We start from the raw sequence: 19,318 nt of genomic DNA, 5'->3' as shown, positions 1-19,318 counted from the left end.
CAATGTCTGACATCCTTGCAAACGGAAAGCTTCCACAAGTGTGGAAGCATGCGAAGATAGTTGCCATCCTGAAGCCAGGGAAGCCGGCGAAGGAGGCAGACAGCGACAGACCCATATCGCTGCTGAGCTGTCTTTACAAACTGTTGGAGCGTGTTCTATTAAACCGATGGGGGCCGGTCCTAGACGCTGCCCTGCCACCTGAGCAGGCAGGCTTCAGGGAAGGGAGGTGCACCACGGAGCAGGTCATTGCCCTTACAGAGCATATTGAGCACGGGTTCGAGAGAAAACAGCAAACAGGTGCTGTGTTTATAGACCTATCAGCGGCGTACGATACGGTCTGGTACGATGGGTTAATGCTCAAACTTGCAAAAATCATAAGGTGCAAAAAGACCTTGAAGTTGTTCTCTTCGATCTTAGGGGAAAGGCAATTCCACGTCGCGCTGGGAGACGTCACGAGCAAAGTTAGGAAATTGAAGAATGGGGTCCCTCAGGGGTCGGTACTTGCGCCAATGTTGTTTAACGTTTACATTAGCGATATGCCGAACACTTCCTCCCTGAGGCTGGGATACGCAGACGACTGGGCACTCGTTACTCAGAGTAAAGTGTGGACCCGTCTCGAGAGCGTACTCAGCTAGGACGTCACCAGACTCAAATCCTACTTTGACAAGTGGTACCTGAAGATGAACATTTCAAAAACCGTGGCCACTGCATTTCACTTATGCAGTGGTTGGCACACCCGTAAACTGAATGTCCTAGTCGGGGACCAGCCACTCCCATATGAGCCGCGTCCAAAATACCTAGGGGTGACGCTGGATCGCAGCCTTACCTATCGGGTTCATCTCGAAGGGGTTGCCCGGAAGATAGAGAAGCGGAATAGTCTTCTGAGGAAGCTGGCGGGATCGACTTGGGGCGCTAGCCAAGCGCTCCTGAGAACATCCGCCCTGGCACTATGCTATTCCACCTCGGAGTATTGCGCTCCAGTGTGGGGTAGAAGCAGAAACGTTGAGAAGGTGGATGTAAAACTTCGCAAGTCGATGCACATAGTGTCGGGAACGCTAGCAACAACCCCTAGAGAATGGGGCCCGGTGATGGCAGCGATCCTGCCCCCCGATGTCCGGAGGGAGACCATTACGGGAAACTGGCTGAGTAAGATCAAAGAGAGAGGGAATGGGGATACCCCTCTCATGCGCATAATGAACGGTGCCCCCGTTTCGAGCCGAAATAAGTCCCGGCAACCCTTGTACGCAGAATCCCTGACTACGGACAGAGCTGCACATACGAGATGGAAGTCGGTTTGGACGAATTCAATCCCTCGTGGGGGCGGGGACCTACACTCCTCTAAGCTTGGTGAGAAGTTGCCAGGCTTTGATACCAGTAAGAGGAGACACTGGGTAGCTGCGAATCGGCTTCGGTCGAGGAGCTGCCTAACGGCCGGTGCGTTACATCAGTGGGGTCTAACTTCCTGTCCTTTATGTCCACGCTGTGGGCAAGAACCCGAAACGGCAGAGCATCTAGTCGAAAGGTGTGTTGTGACGATGCTACCAGGCGGGTTCGCGACGGTGCACGAATGCGGACCGGACTTTGCTGATTGGGTCGATCGTCATAACATAATAGTGTGAACCATAAGAAGCTGCTGCCAAGTCAGCGTGTCATAAAAGGCGACTAATGGTGTGTGATTCCCCCCTTTTTCAGACACCTAGTCCTCCAGGTTGGGGGTTGTCGAAACGTTAACACCCCTTTCCGTAAAACTCAAATTGTTACAGAAACACAAGTGGACAAATCAAATCCTTCTTTTAGCTTGGGCGACTGAAGAGTTTCTGGAATGACAGAATTTATGAAGGACAACAGACAAAGCTGAAAGGACTCTGCTGACCCCATGACGTCTTCGAAAAAACAAGCAGCTTCAAATTGCGTTGTGGAATGTTGGCACCGTGCATGAAGCAGGCATCAGCGCAGAAGATCGAGGGGAAGGCTACCGGGAACATGGAAGAGAATTAAACAAGCTGATACTGTTATACAGAGAGAGAGTGCGGCTATGTGCTCTTGTGATATGACACTCGCTTTCGGATTGGAAGGTCCTGGGTTCGAGCCTCGCACGGCGCATAGTTGAGTCCTTGGAGAAGGCTCTTTAGTCACATTCTCTCACCGTACTCAGATGTAAAATGAGTACCTGGCCGTTCACAGCGTTGTCATTGTCCGAAAAAAAATGTAGCATCGCCTAACAGGCGTCAAGTCCCGTCCTAAATGTTACATGTTGCTGTTGGCCAGGGACGCCTTGTAAAGCGCTTTGAGCACATTGAGTGGATATTGCGCTATATAAAAGGTCAAGTTTTTTTGTTTTTTTTTTTAAAAGATAGAAGTGATAAGACATGGAACAAGTAAAATTAGCTCAGGATAGAGAAGAATGGAAACTGTTTATCTGTGGCCTTTACTATACCATGACCCAGGGTGAAAAAGGCAATGATGATGATATAAAATCCGAAGAGAGAACAGACAGAAAAACATTTTCACCTGTTTTGTTAAATTTGAAATTCTCAGAGGCAGTAGTAGAGTCCGTTAAGCCCATAGAGCCGGACTTTATCCCCTGCTTCCATGGCGTGAAACGGACAATAGCAATTGCTAGTTATCCTTTAGATAGTACGCTTGTCTAACGCAAAGTACTTTCCACCAGATCTAACAGACCCAGCTACCAAATCACTGCTGGGTGGACAGGGGGGGGTGGGGAGTCAGAATAAAAAATCTTGACTGCACCTGGGATCGATCTCAATCTCAGTCCCTTTGTGTGTGAAGCGAGTGCTCTACCAACTGAGCTATTGGGACCCCCCTGAAAGAGAGAGAACACGAGAAAAAAACATATTCAGTTCAGCTGTTTTATTGTCAAATTTGAAATTCTCAAGAGGAAAGATGATGGTAATTTTATTTTTCATGATGATACTTATAAATAAAAAGATAATATGAGGCATAAACATCACGTTGTTATAGAAGTAGAAGTAAGCATAATATAGATTCTGCCGTCCGTTGTTTTTTTTTTTAAAACACAGTACGGTGAACTGGGGTTACTTAGGCCACCTGGGGTAACTTAGGCCACTTACTGAAAACAAGATTGCTTATTTTAAAAGATAAAGTACATGTAGCTTTTATCTTTTAAATAATTAGAACCCAATAGATCTAATATTAAGCACTCATGAATGAATTACTTTTTTAAAAGCAACCTTTTTTTTTTATTCTACTAAGTGGCCTAAGTAATTCAGGTTGATGGTGTATATGCAATGTGAACCAAATAGCACATACGGCAGGATTGATGTCTGATACTGATACAGAAATACCAATGTGAAATTGAATGTAAGCTTCAATTTAAGATACGAAAACAGATACAATGGACGTTATGTTTCGGGTTTCCCCTTTATCAACAAAACAGGATGAATGAAAATGTAACACTGAGATAATCTCATTCGTCTGTAGTGTTTCATTCATCTGTTGTTGATAAAGGTGAAACCCGAAATGTCCATTTCATCTGCTTTCGTATAATAAATTGAATTTTACATTCAATTTCACATTGTAATTTATTTCTTCGAGCTTCGAGCAGCAACATTTACAATACTGATACAGTAAAAGACTGGCTGCACCAAAACTCTGAGGAACCAAGCTTTCTAAATTCACCTGGTCATTTGTATATAGGATAGTAGGGGCCACGAAGAAGCAGAGTATAATTTATACTCTTAAATGAGTAATATATATATATATATATATATATACAGGGTGTCCCAAGAAGATGTATACATACTTCGGATAATGGACATGATCTATATCCCTGGAGGGCTCGTCACCAGCATATCTCTCAAGCATCATTGAACGGTATAACCCACAGCGATCGCTTCGATCAACGAACGACCTCAAATTGAAAACACCCCGCTGTCCAGTGAAGGCTGGTGAACGCGCCTTTCAGCATTCTGGTCCAAGGTTGTGGAATTTGCTACCACTAGAGATACGTTCTTCGTCTTCACTAGAGGAATTCAAGCGTCGATTGAAGACATTCTTATTCCGACAGGCTTTCTTTTGATTATGTGTATAATTAACGTTGTTCGTGTACTGTGTTAGGGCTTAATCTATATTATGCGCCCAGAGCCCTCCTGATGAAGGGATGCTTGGCGCACTATAAATCTAAACCATTATCATTATTATTAACTTTCCATGTGCTCGAGGTCATTGGTCACATTGCAAAATGTGCTCAAAGTGATCAGCATAAAGAAAAGTGTTCACATTCACATATTTTAAACTATCTAACATCACGATTGGTCATTTTATTCAGTTTGACACACGGGTATGTGTACAAATTTCATAAACAAAGCAGCATGTTTACATTTGTTCAGAAATATCCAATCGTTGGACAGCAAGCAGCAAATCATGTGGTCAATGACTCGGTTGGACGAAAACATGAATATAGATCACTCCCATTACACACCGTTGGTTAAACGACTACTACTTACTTGTCAATGAAAATTTTAATGTTCATACAGGTTTCAAATCAGACAGAATGCTTGCATCATTGAAAATTAAAACAAATGGGAGGTGAGGAACCCTAACCGGTCCCAGAAAAATAATATTATTTATAAAAATTGAACAAGATGGTCGTAATTATTTTGAAAGTGGTGATAAGTGATAATGTGGATGGCCATGATGATGAGAACGGGAGATGGTGATGATGATTGTGGCGATAACTTCGATGATGACACGAAATCTTTTTACAATTCATTACATTCAACAACAAAAAATTCTTTAATTTTTGTATTTTATAATTATCGACATCGTTATCAACGATTGAATAAATGTATCAAAATCTCACAATGAACTAGTCTAACAAAACCGACATAGATATGTATGGGTTTGTCAAAACAAAACACAGAATTAGAATGAAAACAAAAAAATGCCCCGCATCCAATCACATTAAATTATAACAATAATAAATTTATACAAAAATTTAAAAAATGGATATCTGTAGAATTGGATGTTACATACAGTACATGATATGTTCATTTTGAAAAAAAAGTTAAAACAACAAAACAAACCGAATAAAGCACCCCCCCAAAAAAAAACCCCACAAAAACAAAAACAAAACAACCCACAACCAGCAAATCGACAGATCCCAACACACAAGCTTTTTAAAAAAAATTTATATGAGATATAAAATGACATGATATGTCAATTGTTAATATAAAACATCGTGTAAACATTTTTTTTTAAAAAGAAGAATCTTGTAAAGTGATACAGAAGATCGTTTTATATGTTTGAAATACATTGTCATGAATACAAAATTGACTGATTACTACATGTATTACGAAAAATAAAAATTCGTAGAATTACCAAATTTTGTCTCCAATTTCAGACCTTCGTGAGCATCTCTTAGTCATTAACTCACTCAACCCTAACACTGACTATATCCGTAGTTTACCAACGGCTTACTTTTACCCCATGCCTATTAAATTTTTCTGAGACAAATTATAGGCGTAGTATTGAAACTAATGTTTTTAGTTTTTACATGTCAATGGTAGTTGAATAAAACTATCTCTGTACATGTTCATTTTAAATACATTTTTTCCATTTTTGAAAAGTAGCAAAAATCTCTAGGATTGAATGAGTTAAAACTTATTGAAAATAAACCTTGATGCCGGACAGCATCTTTGTAAGGAATTTGAAGTGATGCTAGGCTGCTAGTAGCTGTGGACTGTAAAAAGTAATAAACAAAATTAACAACAATTATTCTTTTTTGTTGTTGGCTGAAGAAGGGTTTTTGAGTCCGAAACGTTCCGAGTTTGGTATTTATTTGTTCTTTTTTGAAGCTGTTATATTCAATTTTGTTTATCAAGGATTTTGGAGTGCAATTGTGAGAATAAATTGTTGATTTTAAAAGTTAACTATAGCGACTACAATTTTATATTTCTTAAAAATTACAAATTTTTAGTTTTCAAGCTGGCAGGTCTGTGAATACATCATTGACAAGGTCTTGAAGGTGTGACAGCCCCTTTATAATTTATACAATACCTTTAAATTTTGTTAATTTTAAGTTTTATATATTTATTATAAAAAAAATGTTATTAAATAGGGGGCTAGGACTCTTTAATACAGAGACAAATGTAGTGCGAAAATGAGCTCGTCAACTGATAAGAATTCTTACATTTGACATGTATGTGCCTTAAAGGGTTTTATGGCGCTTGCGACGCGACATGTTTAGGTCATTTCAGCGCCAGTAATAAAGGAAGAAAATCAGATAGTAATAGTATAGAAAATATTAACTCACTCAACCCTAACACTGACTATGTCCGTAGCTTACCCGGGTCACTTTTACCCCATGCCTATTTATTACAATTTTCTGAAACAAATTATAGGCGTAGTATCAAAGCTAATGTTTTTAGTTTTTTTGCAAGTTAGTGGTAGTTGAATACAACTATCTATGTACATGCTCATTTTTTATAAATTTTTTTCCAATTTTGAAAAGTAGCAAAAATCTCTAGGATTGAGTGAGTTAAAAAAAGAACATTCTTTTGCGATATAGAAAAAAAAAAGAAAAGGGGGGAAGAAAATACATAAGTACCTAAATGACAATGAAAGGGCTAATCATTTACCCAGCATGGTGTGTTAATAAAAGAAAGATTGGATATGACATTTTAAACTATTCAACAACGAAGCATTCGACTAACGTTCAACACTATTTAGATTTATATACGTATGTAAAACAAACCAAAACAAAAATCTTATCACGGTCACTTGATTCATGAAATTTGCAATCCATTTACAAACAACACCCAAATTCAGAACAACTAAAATCTCCATTAAAACAAAATTTAAGGGCCAGATAACAAGTCACCAGAAAAAAATTCACAAGGGTCTGAAAACAAACAAAAAAAAACAAAAACGAGGGGAGGGGGGGGGGGAGGCATAAATTAACCCATAATTTATTTTTAAAATCATATCATAAAAAATATAAAGAAGACATGTGACTGTCTCCCTTTTTGGCAAAGGATCCCAACCAGGGCTGAGACAAAAGCCAGCTTATTTCATGGCAAAATACAGAAAGCCGCATATAAATGGACATGTCAGCTGATACTTTTACACCCCCCCCCCTCGCCCCGACTCTCAGCCTCTCACCATCTAGAATTACAGTAAGAAGAAGAAGAAAAGAATGACTAAAAACACCCAATCGGTTTTCACATTATCATTACAGAAATACACGAACCTGACAAAGAATTAAGTATTTTTAAAAAACAAAAAATATATATACATGATATGAATATGAATATGTATGTATGCATGGATTTTTTTTGTTTAAAATAGATCAATGTGCACACGACACCAATAAAATCAGCTGATGATTAGCATTATGTATATTATTCATAATTATATAATTATTTATTTATATATAGACCAATGTCATCTTTGATGTTTGTTAAGGCAAAATGGAGTGTGTGGTTAGAAACATGGGAGGAATTCTGTACAAAAAAAATACAAAATATTATGATGAAATTGATGATGAAATGATTATGACAATCATGAAACAAAAATGACGATGATGATGATGGTGGTGACAATGATGACGATGGCGATGATGATGATGATAATGATGAAGACGATGTAAAAACAATTTTTAAAAAAGAGATCAGATCTAGTTGAAAGAGACCGGTGTTTGCATCAAGGCAGATGAGTTCCATCACACAGGATAAAACAAACAGCAACAGACGACAAATGTTACCCACTGCCTCAAAATAGTATTATGTCCGAGTGAACTAAATGTTGAAACTGGACTTCACTGTGAAAAAGACCAAAACTGAGTCAAAAGTAAAGTCTCCCCCCCCCCCATTTCGTACAGGAAGGACTTTCATGACGATATCATTCTAACTATTAATTCAATTTTCAGCACATAGATAGATATGCGGTTGGCTAAGAAACTCACAACATTGCCATGTGGAAATATACAATGGACAAACACACAAAACTATGTGTAGTAATCGTGAAAGTTTATAGTCTGGTTAATACAGTTTAGTGAGAATTACTTAAATACCCACACACATACACACACCCTCGCCCCCGACTCTCAGCCTCTCACCTTGTTTAGGCTTCAGAAAACAAGATATAAGCTGGAAGTGGATGATGAAATCCAGCTTTCTTACGTTTTCAACGAGACGAGACTCCGCATGAAAAAAAAAAATTGCTTAAAACACCCACATGACCCTTGATGACGACAAAAAAGGCGTCATGTGTCACAAAAAAAAAGCATAAAAGTGTAATTATGATTTAAAAAGTGTAAAAATATGCCTTTTTGGAGTACACAATCACACAATTCTCAGCAAGCGTCATTCGGACTGCGAAGCTTACTATTACTACTACTTATTATTATTACTATATTATTAATAATAAACACCTATGACCACAATCATCTTCAATTTCAATTGTACAGTTGACAGCTTTGGACTTCATACAATTTTTAGGCAGTGGGTTGTAAATTTACTACTAGTACTAGGGCATGCTACTATCTAAAGCAATTTTCCTATTCAACTGTTTAAAAACCAACTCATAACAAAAGGATCTGAAACTGGTTGCTCTTTCATAGTCTTAACTCACTCATCCCTAACACTGACTATACCCGTAGTTTACCCGGGGTTACTTTTACCCCATGCCTATTTATTACATTTTTCTGAGACAAATTATAAGAATAGTATCAAAGCTAATGTTTTTAGTTTTTGCAAGTTAATGGTAGTTGAATAAAATGATCTTTGTACATACTCATTTTAATACATTTTTTCTAATTTTGAAAACTAGCGAAAATCTCTAGGATTGAATGAGTTAAGGCCTATAAAACCGAAGTTCTCTCAGATTCCAATAGAAACAAACGGGAAGGTTAACAACTGATCACTCCCCTTTGGATAGGAAGATGCTGTGCTCAATCTCAAATTACTTTCTGCCAGACCCAAATAGACTCAACTACCTAATTAATCAGTGCTGTGCGGACAGATGAGTAGGAAAAAAAAATCTCAACTAAACTGCATCCAGGAACGAAACTATTCACTGTAGTCTAGGCAAGTCATCCACCAAACTTGAGCTATCTGGGCCCCCCAGCATAGTTGCCTCCCTATATCAGTGGACCAGCGGATTAAATATAAATCTTTAACTATCGTTTTCAAATGCTTGGAGGGCTCGTCACCAGCATATCTCTCAACCCTCATTGAACGGTATAACCCACAGCGATCACTTCGATCAACGAACGACCTCAAATTGAAAACACCCCGCTGTCGAGTGAAGGCTGGTGAAGGCTGGTGAACGCGCCTTTCAGAATTATGGCCCAAGGTTGTGGAATTTGCTACCACTAGAGATACGTTCTTTGTCTTCACTAGAGGAATTCAAGTGTCGATTGAAGACATTCTTATTCCGACAGGCTTTCTTTTGATTATATACATAATTAGCGTTGTTCGTGTACTGTGTTAGGGCTTAATGATTAAGTTAATCTATGTTATGCGCCCAGAGCCCTCCTGAAGAAGGGATGTTTGGCGCACTATAAATCTATACCATTATTATTATTATCTACACATTGTCTGAATCAAACAGATGAAAAAGAAGAATCTCTTACACAAACTTGTCAAGTGGTACGCTTGAAGAATACTCCTCAATATCACCCATCATGCCACAGTGAACCACAAACACTTTCTGCTCTCTTGACTGATTCCCTGATGTAGTCTTGCGTATTTCAGTCTAAGCCAGTTATTGTGACTGATTCCCTGATGTAGTCTTGCGTATTTCAGTCTAAGCCAGTTATTGTGACTGATTCCCTGATGTAGTCTTGCGTATTTCAGTCTAAGCCAGTTATTGGAATGTCGTTTTATCGGAACAGCCGCTTTACCCTGTCCTTATCAACTATAGGAAAATCGTCACATTCGATACGATACAACCAACATGTTTCTCATTCAAATTTCTTTGGTACATCATACAATTTAAAGAAAATGAACAGTGTGTTGTAGAGCATGTTCTGCTACAGAAATTATGTATCGCAAGAACTTACTGCTAATGTGTTTGAGTGATAAAACATATTTTTGTGTTAGTTGGGTTTGAAGTTTTGGGGAAAATGCTGAAAATGGCTGGTAAGGAGAGAGTTAATTGGAACAATCTGTCAAATACTCCTCAATAGTATACATCAAGACACCAAAACACTTGACTGACTTGACCAGTGTTGCCAAATCAGGAGGCAAAATTTACTCAACTTTAACGCAAAAACACATAGACCGACCAACCCCTTTCTGGAGTGGTGACCTCCAGTAAAAAGACATTATGTATTCACTTTTTTTTTCCCCATTTTAACAGGTAATTTGAAAATATACGGAGGATTTAAAACTAACATACTGAATTCTGTAAATATACGGTAAATTGGCAACCTTGCTTGGCTTAAGCCTGTTGATTCCTTGTGCGAACAGCACTCTTCTTCCATCTGACTTGGATTATTTGGAGGTCTTCTTGATCCGGGCCCAGGTTTGTCCGGTTGTCTTAAACTCACGTCTCAACGCTACCAAAACACTAAAGTTTCCCAATTCTTCTCTCCTGACTGATGTTCATTTATCATGATTTTGCATATCATTATCAGTAGAGAGGGTTTGAAAATAACTTAACAGTGGAAAAATGACGAGACAAACTTCCAAACTTTTGTGTTGAACCTCATTGTCTGCCTCATTTTGACTAATAATATCTGCAGGATGGCGGGGTAGACGATGATTTCGCTGGATGAGAATGCGAAACGGTATAAGTATAATATTAGTCAGTTCTGGCCCACCAAAATCCGTTGTGAAACCAGCTGCTATTTCCACAGATCATATCATCATATGATGATACGAAGTGGCCGAGTGGTTAAGGCATTACACTGTGATCCGGATGACCCGGGTTTGAACCCCGCTTCAGGCACTTTCGTTTTTTTCCTTGAGCAAGACTATCAACCCCCAATTTGCTCACTTGGTCAACATGGGTGATTCCTGTAGATATCAGACATCCTGTTTGATGAGTTATCTATATTCCTTCGTGGAATGCTTAGGCGACGATATCTTATGATATCCGGGCGCAAAAGGCATAATTTTTTTTTCTCTTCTAAATATCATCAAACCCCAAAAATATATTTCCATACACAAATCGGACAGAAATAAAAATTACTTATTGGCAACTATTTCATAGATCATCATATCTCCAAACTCTGTTTTCAGATTTGTTAAAAAACAAAAAAAAAAAAAATAATAAACGGAGATTCGTAGTGTCTTGCCCACAGATCCAATACAACTGGGGGATGATTTGGATGGCGTGTGGGTGAGTGAGAAATGATATGATGGATAATAATAATAATAATAATAATAATAATAATAATAATAATAATAATAATAATAATAATAATAAAACACGGTCATTGTCATTGTGTTCTCATATAAAACAAGCAGTATTGAACTAGCAACTATACAGCGTTTGTCTACTGCATGTATATAAACATGACTTTTGTCTAAGAACTGCTCGTTTTGAGGGAACAGCATGGAGAGGGAAAGAGAGAGAGAGAGAGAGAGAGAGAGAGAGAGAGAGAGAGAGAGAGAGAGAGAGAGAGAGAGAGAGAGAGACAGAGAGAGAGAGAAAGAGAGAGAAAGAGAGAGAGAGAGAGAGAGAGAGAGAGAGAGAGACAGAGAGAGAGAGAGAGAGAGAGAGAGACAGAGAGAGAGAGAGAGGGAGAGAGAGAGAGACAGAGAGAGAGAGAGGGAGAGAGAGAGAGACAGAGAGAGAGAGAGAGAGAGAGAGAGAGAGAGAGAGAGAGAGAGAGAGAGAGAGAGAGAGGGAGAGGGAGAGAGATAAAGTGAGACAGACTAAGCGTAAATGATAAAAATTGGATTAAAGTTCATAAAAAAAAAACAAAAAAAAACAAAACAAAACAAAAGTGCATGCAATCCCAGACACTCGCAAAACAAACACAATTAGTTAGAATTAACACTAGCATCACGACTATTACTTTATAATAATAATAATAATAATAATAATAATAATAATAATAATAATAATAATAATAATAATAATAATAATACCATTGTCGGTCATTACTGATATTACAACTACCTATCTACACGAATGAACGAACGAATGAACGATATCCCTGACTGCCTAACATCCGCATGCATTCTGGGATTTGTCCCCGCTGTCATCGTCGCCGGGTAGTGTCACGCTGTCTTTGTTGTTGCCATGGTTACCGGTGTGTGTCGGAGAGTTTTCCTCTACTTGGGATTTGAAGATATCTGTATTCAAAAGGAAACGAGAAAGAATAAATAGGTTTGGGTTTTTTTTTTAAAGCAGTCTTTTGTAATTGCAGTATACATTAAATTGAGCTTTATATAGCGCAATATCCACTAAATGTGCTCAAAGCGCTTTACAAGGGGTCCTTGGCAACAGCAGAATTTAACATGTAGGACGGGACATGCCGCCTGTTAGGCGATATTACAATTTTTCAAGCAAAGACAACGCTGTTTACGACCAGGTACTCATTTTACACCTGAGTATAGTGAGAGAATGTGAGTAAAGAGTCTTTTCCAAGGACTCAACTTTGCGCCGAGCGAGGCTCGAACCCAGGACCTTCCGATCCGAAAGCGAGTGTCATACCACTAAACCACATAGCCGCACATATTTGACTGCTTCCCTCCCAGCCCAGGATCTGGCCAGAGCCAGGACAAAAACAAGTAATCTCATTCCAAGACAAAGACAGAAAGCATGTTGGAAAACAGACATAATGAGATAGAAAACACAGCAAGTACCTTTGGCAAGGACCAGGACAAAACAGAGTAATCCCATTCCAATATAAAGACTCAGAAAACAGATATAGGGAGATAGAAGACACAGTAAATTAATGCCCTGCTTGGCCATTGTAGGAAGTCAAAGAACTCCACCCAGTCAGCAATCCATGGACTGTTTTTGTTTTGAAGGGTTTTACGGCGCTTGCAACACATTTAGGTCATATCAGCGCCAGTAAAAAGGAAGAAAATGGGATAATTACAATTAAAGCACCCAAGAATAAGCAAGACATAGGGGAACTGGTTCAAATAGGGAACAGATATAGATTTCAGGAGCACACTATCAAAGTACTTAGTTTGAGATCACTAAATGTCTCGTCTCGACACCAGCACAGGTCCCCACTAAGAGGAATACACTCAAATGTTTACAATAAATCACATATAATATATAAACAAAACATAATAACAGAGAGATGATTTGCAAGGAAAAACATATTATCTCCCAAAACTAACTATACATTTGACGGTTTCCCTCCCAGCCAGGGCCAGGACAAAACCAAATAAAATCTCACTCCAAGACAAAAACAGAAAAAGGGGGTGGGTATAGACGACACAGCGAGTGACCTCCTGCCCCACAATGGGAGGTCAAAGAGCCCCACCCACCCAGTCAGCAATCTGTGGATCACTTACCAACCATCAGGTTGTTGAAAGCCTCTGCGACGTTGGAGGAGTCCAGGGCTGAGGTCTCGATGAAAGAATACTTGCCTTTCTCTGGAATGGAATAAATTAAATAAATTGAGCTTTATATAGTGCAATATCCACTAAATGTGCTCAAAGCTCTTTACAAGGGGTCCCTGGTCAACAGCAACATTTCACATGTAGGAAGGGGCATGACACCATATTACAATTTTTCGGACAAAGACAATGCTATTAACGGGCAGGTACTCATTTTACACCTGAGTACGGTGAGAGAATGTGAGTAAAGAGCCTTTTCCAAGGACTCAACTATGCGCCGAGCACGAGGCTCGAACCCAGGACCTTCCGATCCGAAAGCGAGTGTCATACCACTAGACCACATAGCCGCAAATGGGGGGGGGGGGGGAATAAACAAACAGAGAATGTCATGAAGAAATTAAGGAGCAGGCACTGGTGGAAGATATAGATTTGAACAAGTGTGTATGAAAGGTGTCAGACAAAGCAAGAAAGAAAATTTTTTTAAATTTAGAAAAAAAAAACATTCCAAAAAATCAGTCTACCTCGACTGGGGATCGAACCTCAGACCTTCTGATTACCGGTAATGTAGAACGAGACATTACGCCTGTTAGGCGATATTACAATTTTTTACCTGACAGAGACAACGCTGTTGACGGCCAGGTACTCATTTTACACCTGAGTACGGTGAGAGAATGTGAATAAAGAGTCTTTTCCAAGGACTCAGCTATGCGCCGGGCGTGGCTTGAACCCAGGACCTTCCGACCCGAAAGCGAGTGTCACACCACAAGATCACATAGCTGACTAAGCATGTCACAATGCTTTACAAGGGGGTGTTAGTGTTAGCCAACAGCAATACCAGTCATGATGTCTGCCAGGCGATATTACAATTTTTCCGACATTGACAACACTGTTAACGGCCAGATACTCATTTTACACCCGAGTATGGTGACAGAATGTGAGTGAAGAGTCTTTTTTTTAAATAGACACAAGTTTGAACTACCCAGAGCGGGCCTCGAACCCTGGACTTTTCGATCCTAATGACGATGGTGACCGTCATTTGCACAATTGATAATGTCTTACCGGCTAAGGCCCGACCATCCTCCATGGTGACAGCTCTGAGATGTCTCAAGTCTGTCTTATTGCACAATTGATAATGTCTTACCGGCTAAGGCCCGACCATCCTCCATGGTGACAGCTCTGAGATGTCTCAAGTCTGTCTTATTGCACAATTGATAATGTCTTACCGGCTAAGGCCCGACCATCCTCCATGGTGACAGCTCTGAGATGTCTCAAGTCTGTCTTATTGCACAATTGATAATGTCTTACCGGCTAAGGCCCGACCATCCTCCATGGTGACAGCTCTGAGATGTCTCAAGTCTGTCTTATTGCCTACAATCATGATTCTGGCAGTGCCGTCTGCGTGCTCTTTCAACTCCTGCAGCCATTTACTCAGATTCTCAAATGTCTGAGCTTTGGTGATGTCATACACGACCAGGGCACCGACAGCACCTCTGTAATATCTGTGATGACGGTGGTATAGTAATGATGATATGACAAATGACATCACAATGATGATGATGATGGATGATGATGACAATGAATAATGCTAATGATGATGGTAATGACGATGAGCTTTGAGCCTATCATTTTTTATTTTTTTAAAAATATATTTAGCGCTCAAAGTGATGATAATAATAATGTTAATGACGATGGTGATGATGATAGTGGTGGTTGTAGAGATGCTTAAAAATATCTTATGGCAAAAAAAAAAAGCCCCTGAAAACATTGATGATGTTAAAAAAGAAAGAATAAAACTATTTTAAAAAAATAATGATGATAATTATAATAATAACAATAATAATAATAATAATAATAATAATAATAAATAATAATAATAATAATAATAATAAAATAATAATAATAATGTTAATAATAATATTAATAACAATAACAATAATAACAATAATAATAATAATAATAATAATAATAATAATAATAATAATAATAAAAAATAATAATAATACTAAAATAATAATAATAATAATAATAATAATAATAATAATAATAATAATAATAATAATAATAATAATAATAATAATAATAATAATAATAATAAAAATAATAATAATAATAATAATAATAATAATAATAATAATAATAATAATAATAATAATAATAATAATATAATAATAATAATAATAATAATAATAATAATAATAATAATATATCTTTATTGTCCCAAAAAAGTGCCAATTTGTCATATGGTTACGTTTATAACAATACAATATTGACATAGACACACTCACACAAGATGCACACCAGTAACATAATAGTTATCGTAAAAAAAAAAAATAAAAAATAAAAATCCGACATCAACAACATATACATATATATTTATATTAGATTGTCATAATAATATAGGCGAAAATTTGTAAATGTGTGTGTAACTGCAACCCAGCACCTTATGAGGCCGGTCACAAGCCGGGATAAATGGAAGCTAAATGAACTTTTATATAGCGCAATATCCACTAAATGTGCTCAAAGCGCTTTACAAGGGGTCCTAGGCCAAGAGCAACATTTCACATTTAGGACGCCTGTTAGGCGATGTTATAATTTTTTCGGACAGAGACAACGCTGTTAACGGCCAGGTACTCATTTTACACCTGAGTGTGGTGAGAGAAGACATGCAATGCAGAAAGGACAAAACATATAAAGGGGGGGATAGCAGACATAGCAAAAGTGACTGTGACCTCTCCACCCACCGTGGGAGGTCAAAAGACCCCGCCCATATTTGATATAATATTTCTATATATATATACTTACACGGCAGTGATGGCTCTATATCTCTCCTGTCCGGCAGTGTCCCAGATTTGGGCTCGTATCGTTTTACCCTTGATGGTCAAGTGTCTGAGGAAAGTGGAGAAGAGAAAGAGAAAAAAAAAAATAAATAAATAAAAAAGAATAGAATTATTCTGTTGTTGTCAAATTGAATATATGTATCACAATTACTCTATCCAACTTGTCTTACTGTAATATATTTTGTTAATCATTAATATCTTGAACTGTAAACATTAAACCTTTAATTGATTATTATTATTATTTATTATCATTATTATTATTATATTATTATTATTATTATTATTATTATTATTATTTTATTATTATTATTATTATTATTATTATTATTATTATTATTATTATATTATTTTATTATTATTATTATTATTATTATTATTATTTTATTATTATTATTATTATTATTATTATTATTATTATTATTATTATTATATTATTATTATTATTATTATTATTATTATTATTATTATTATTATTATTATTATTATTATTATTATTATTATTATTATTATTATTATTATTATTATTATTTTATTATTATTATTATTATTATTATTATTATTATTATTATTATTATTATTATTATTATTATTTATTTATTATTATATTATTATTATTATTATTATATTATTTATTTATTATTTATTATTATTATTTTATTATAATTATTATTATTATTGTTATTATTATTATTATTGTTATTATTATTATTATTATTATTATTATTATTATTATTATTATTATTATTATTATTATTATTATTATTATTATTATTATATTATTATTATTATTATTATATTATTATTATTATTATTATTATTATTATTATTATTATTATTATTATTATTATCATTATTATTTCCAAGGATTGGACTTTGTACCTTCCAGAGAAAAAAACTCGACAAGGGACCTCCTACTCATCCAAAGGCATCGTGTTCATGTGTCGTGTGTCATACTATAGATAGTATGCGCTTGGCTAAGAAGCTCATAACATTGCCATCCGGAAGTATAACGGACCAACACACAAAACTGTGTGTATCCATGAACGTTTATAGTCCGGTTAAAACAGTTCAGTGAGCATTACTCATAAACGCGGATGGCAAAAAACAATAACAAAGACCTGAGTGACGTCATCTTCCAACTATCTATAAGACCACTGGGACGCACATCTTTCCACCTACCACACTGTATGTGACCTTGATCTAGTCACCTTGGCCTAGTCCTTACTGACTGTGACCCTTGGGTGACATATTATATCTTTCGATTAAAAAAAAAAAGTTGGCAAAGAGAAAAAAAATATATATATATAGTTTTTTTTAAAAGAGTAAGATACCCCCCCCCCCCCCCCCCCTCCCAAAAAAAAAAAAAAAAAACAAACAAACAAACAAAACAAAACAAATAAACAACCCCCCCACCCCGAAAAAAATAATAAAAAAAAAAAAATCGAACAAAACAAACAATGCAAAAAGAAAGAACAAAAGAACAAAAAAAACAAATAGACTAAGAGGGAAAGAAAATTGACACATAACGAGCACCTTGTCTGTATAAAATGGAAATTTCTATTCAATAATATATAAGGCCTTCAAGGGCATTTAATGACACAAAACAAAACGCACAAAACAAAAATAAATGCACCATATAATCCATATGATCACTCCATACATATATATTTGTATTGCTTCCATAGATAAGATATCTCTCTATGTACTATGAGTCATTTACAAAGCAAAGGAATTGATTGAAGACAAGTCTATAAATAGATTTCAAGGAGTCCTTCAAAGTCATTATAAAAAAACAAAAGACCAATGGAGCAAGAGATTAACCTGATTTCGGTAGTGCTACATTAGCCATTGGATTCAATAGTCTGATGTCACGCCGCCCGGCAACGGTGGCCATCTTGGTTCTAAACAAATAAAATCATTACTTTTTATTCTTCATGCTGGCTTGAACTTTTCATATGTCTTGTGATCAGAATGCGTAAAAGTCTAAACATGATCAAATTTATGTTTTTTTTCCCTCTGGATACGCTTTTATGCTCGCCGGAGAAATATTTCATACGGGCGTCCGCCATTGTTCAGATAGTTTAGAGCCAGTTACTAATTTACCATGCGTCATAAGGAAGGAAGTGACGTTACGACTGTTGAAGAGTATTGCATACCACCCTTTAACTAGCACACCAGTACTTTCCAACATATCCAACGGACACACCAACCCGATAATCACTGCCGGATTGATAGCAGCGGGTTCAGGAGAAAAAAAACATTGACCACACCCAGGATTCGAACCAACCAATCCTTATGCATGTGAGGTGAGTGCTATACCACTGAGCTAAACGGTAGCCATAGATAAGCTCACTGGATTCATTTTTTTTTTTTTGTGTCTTTTTTGTAGCTGCAATAATGAAGAAACAAAAAACAAAAAAAACAAACATTAAAATAAATATATATACAAATTTACGATGCCCAGCCTTCTGTCAGAATTAAAATCAAAACTGTATCATCACCTAATAGTAATAGAGTAAAAAGGAATACTCTTATTGATAATGAACATGAAAGAAAAAAGTCTATAAATAGGAACTCTGTGGTCGAGTGGTATAATACTCTCTTTCGGATCAGAAGGTCATGGGTTCGAGCCTCGCTCAGTCCGTGGAAAAGGCTCTTTACTCAAATTCTCTCACTGCACTCAAGTGTAAAATGAGTAATTGGCTGTTAAAAGCGTTGTCTCTGTTCGAAAAAATTGTAACATTAATATTAATATTGTCTTCTAACAGGCATCATGTCCTGTCCTACATATGTTAAGTGTTGGCCAGGGACCCCTTGCAAAACACTTTGAGCATGTTTAGTGGATCATGCACTATGATAAAATCTCAATAAAAAGGGAAGAAAGCATTATATAAAAAATATAAAACTGTATGGGGGGTCAAACCAGAAGTAGGTGTGCAACAACAAGGGGAGTTGAGATCTTGTTGT

At 36.8% G+C, this 19,318-nt stretch overlaps 1 protein-coding gene across 4 annotated transcripts in view; it reads right to left on the bottom strand.

The window, feature by feature from the left end:
• Nucleotides 1-2,856: 2,856 nt before the first annotated feature.
• LOC144960799 (ras-related protein Rab-11B-like) overlaps nucleotides 2,857-19,318 on the bottom strand; it is a 21,576-nt gene continuing 5,114 nt past the window's right edge. For all 4 annotated transcript variants that reach the window (XM_078894141.1, XM_078894142.1, XM_078894143.1 and 1 more), the window contains exons 4-7: nucleotides 16,317-16,400; nucleotides 14,820-15,013; nucleotides 13,470-13,550; nucleotides 2,857-12,290 (exon numbers count right to left, since the gene is read on the bottom strand). In XM_078894141.1, the coding sequence (XP_078750267.1) occupies nucleotides 12,160-12,290; nucleotides 13,470-13,550; nucleotides 14,820-15,013; nucleotides 16,317-16,400 (490 nt within the window). In that variant the 3' untranslated portion in view covers nucleotides 2,857-12,159. The remainder of the gene's footprint in view (nucleotides 12,291-13,469; nucleotides 13,551-14,819; nucleotides 15,014-16,316; nucleotides 16,401-19,318) is intronic.

Source organism: Berghia stephanieae, chromosome 15, assembly GCF_034508935.2.
Source record: "Berghia stephanieae isolate SIO BIC M18660-M18661 chromosome 15, UCSD_Bste_1.3, whole genome shotgun sequence".
Lineage (NCBI taxonomy): Eukaryota > Metazoa > Mollusca > Gastropoda > Nudibranchia > Aeolidiidae > Berghia > Berghia stephanieae.
This window is presented reverse-complemented; position numbering and strand designations above follow the sequence as displayed.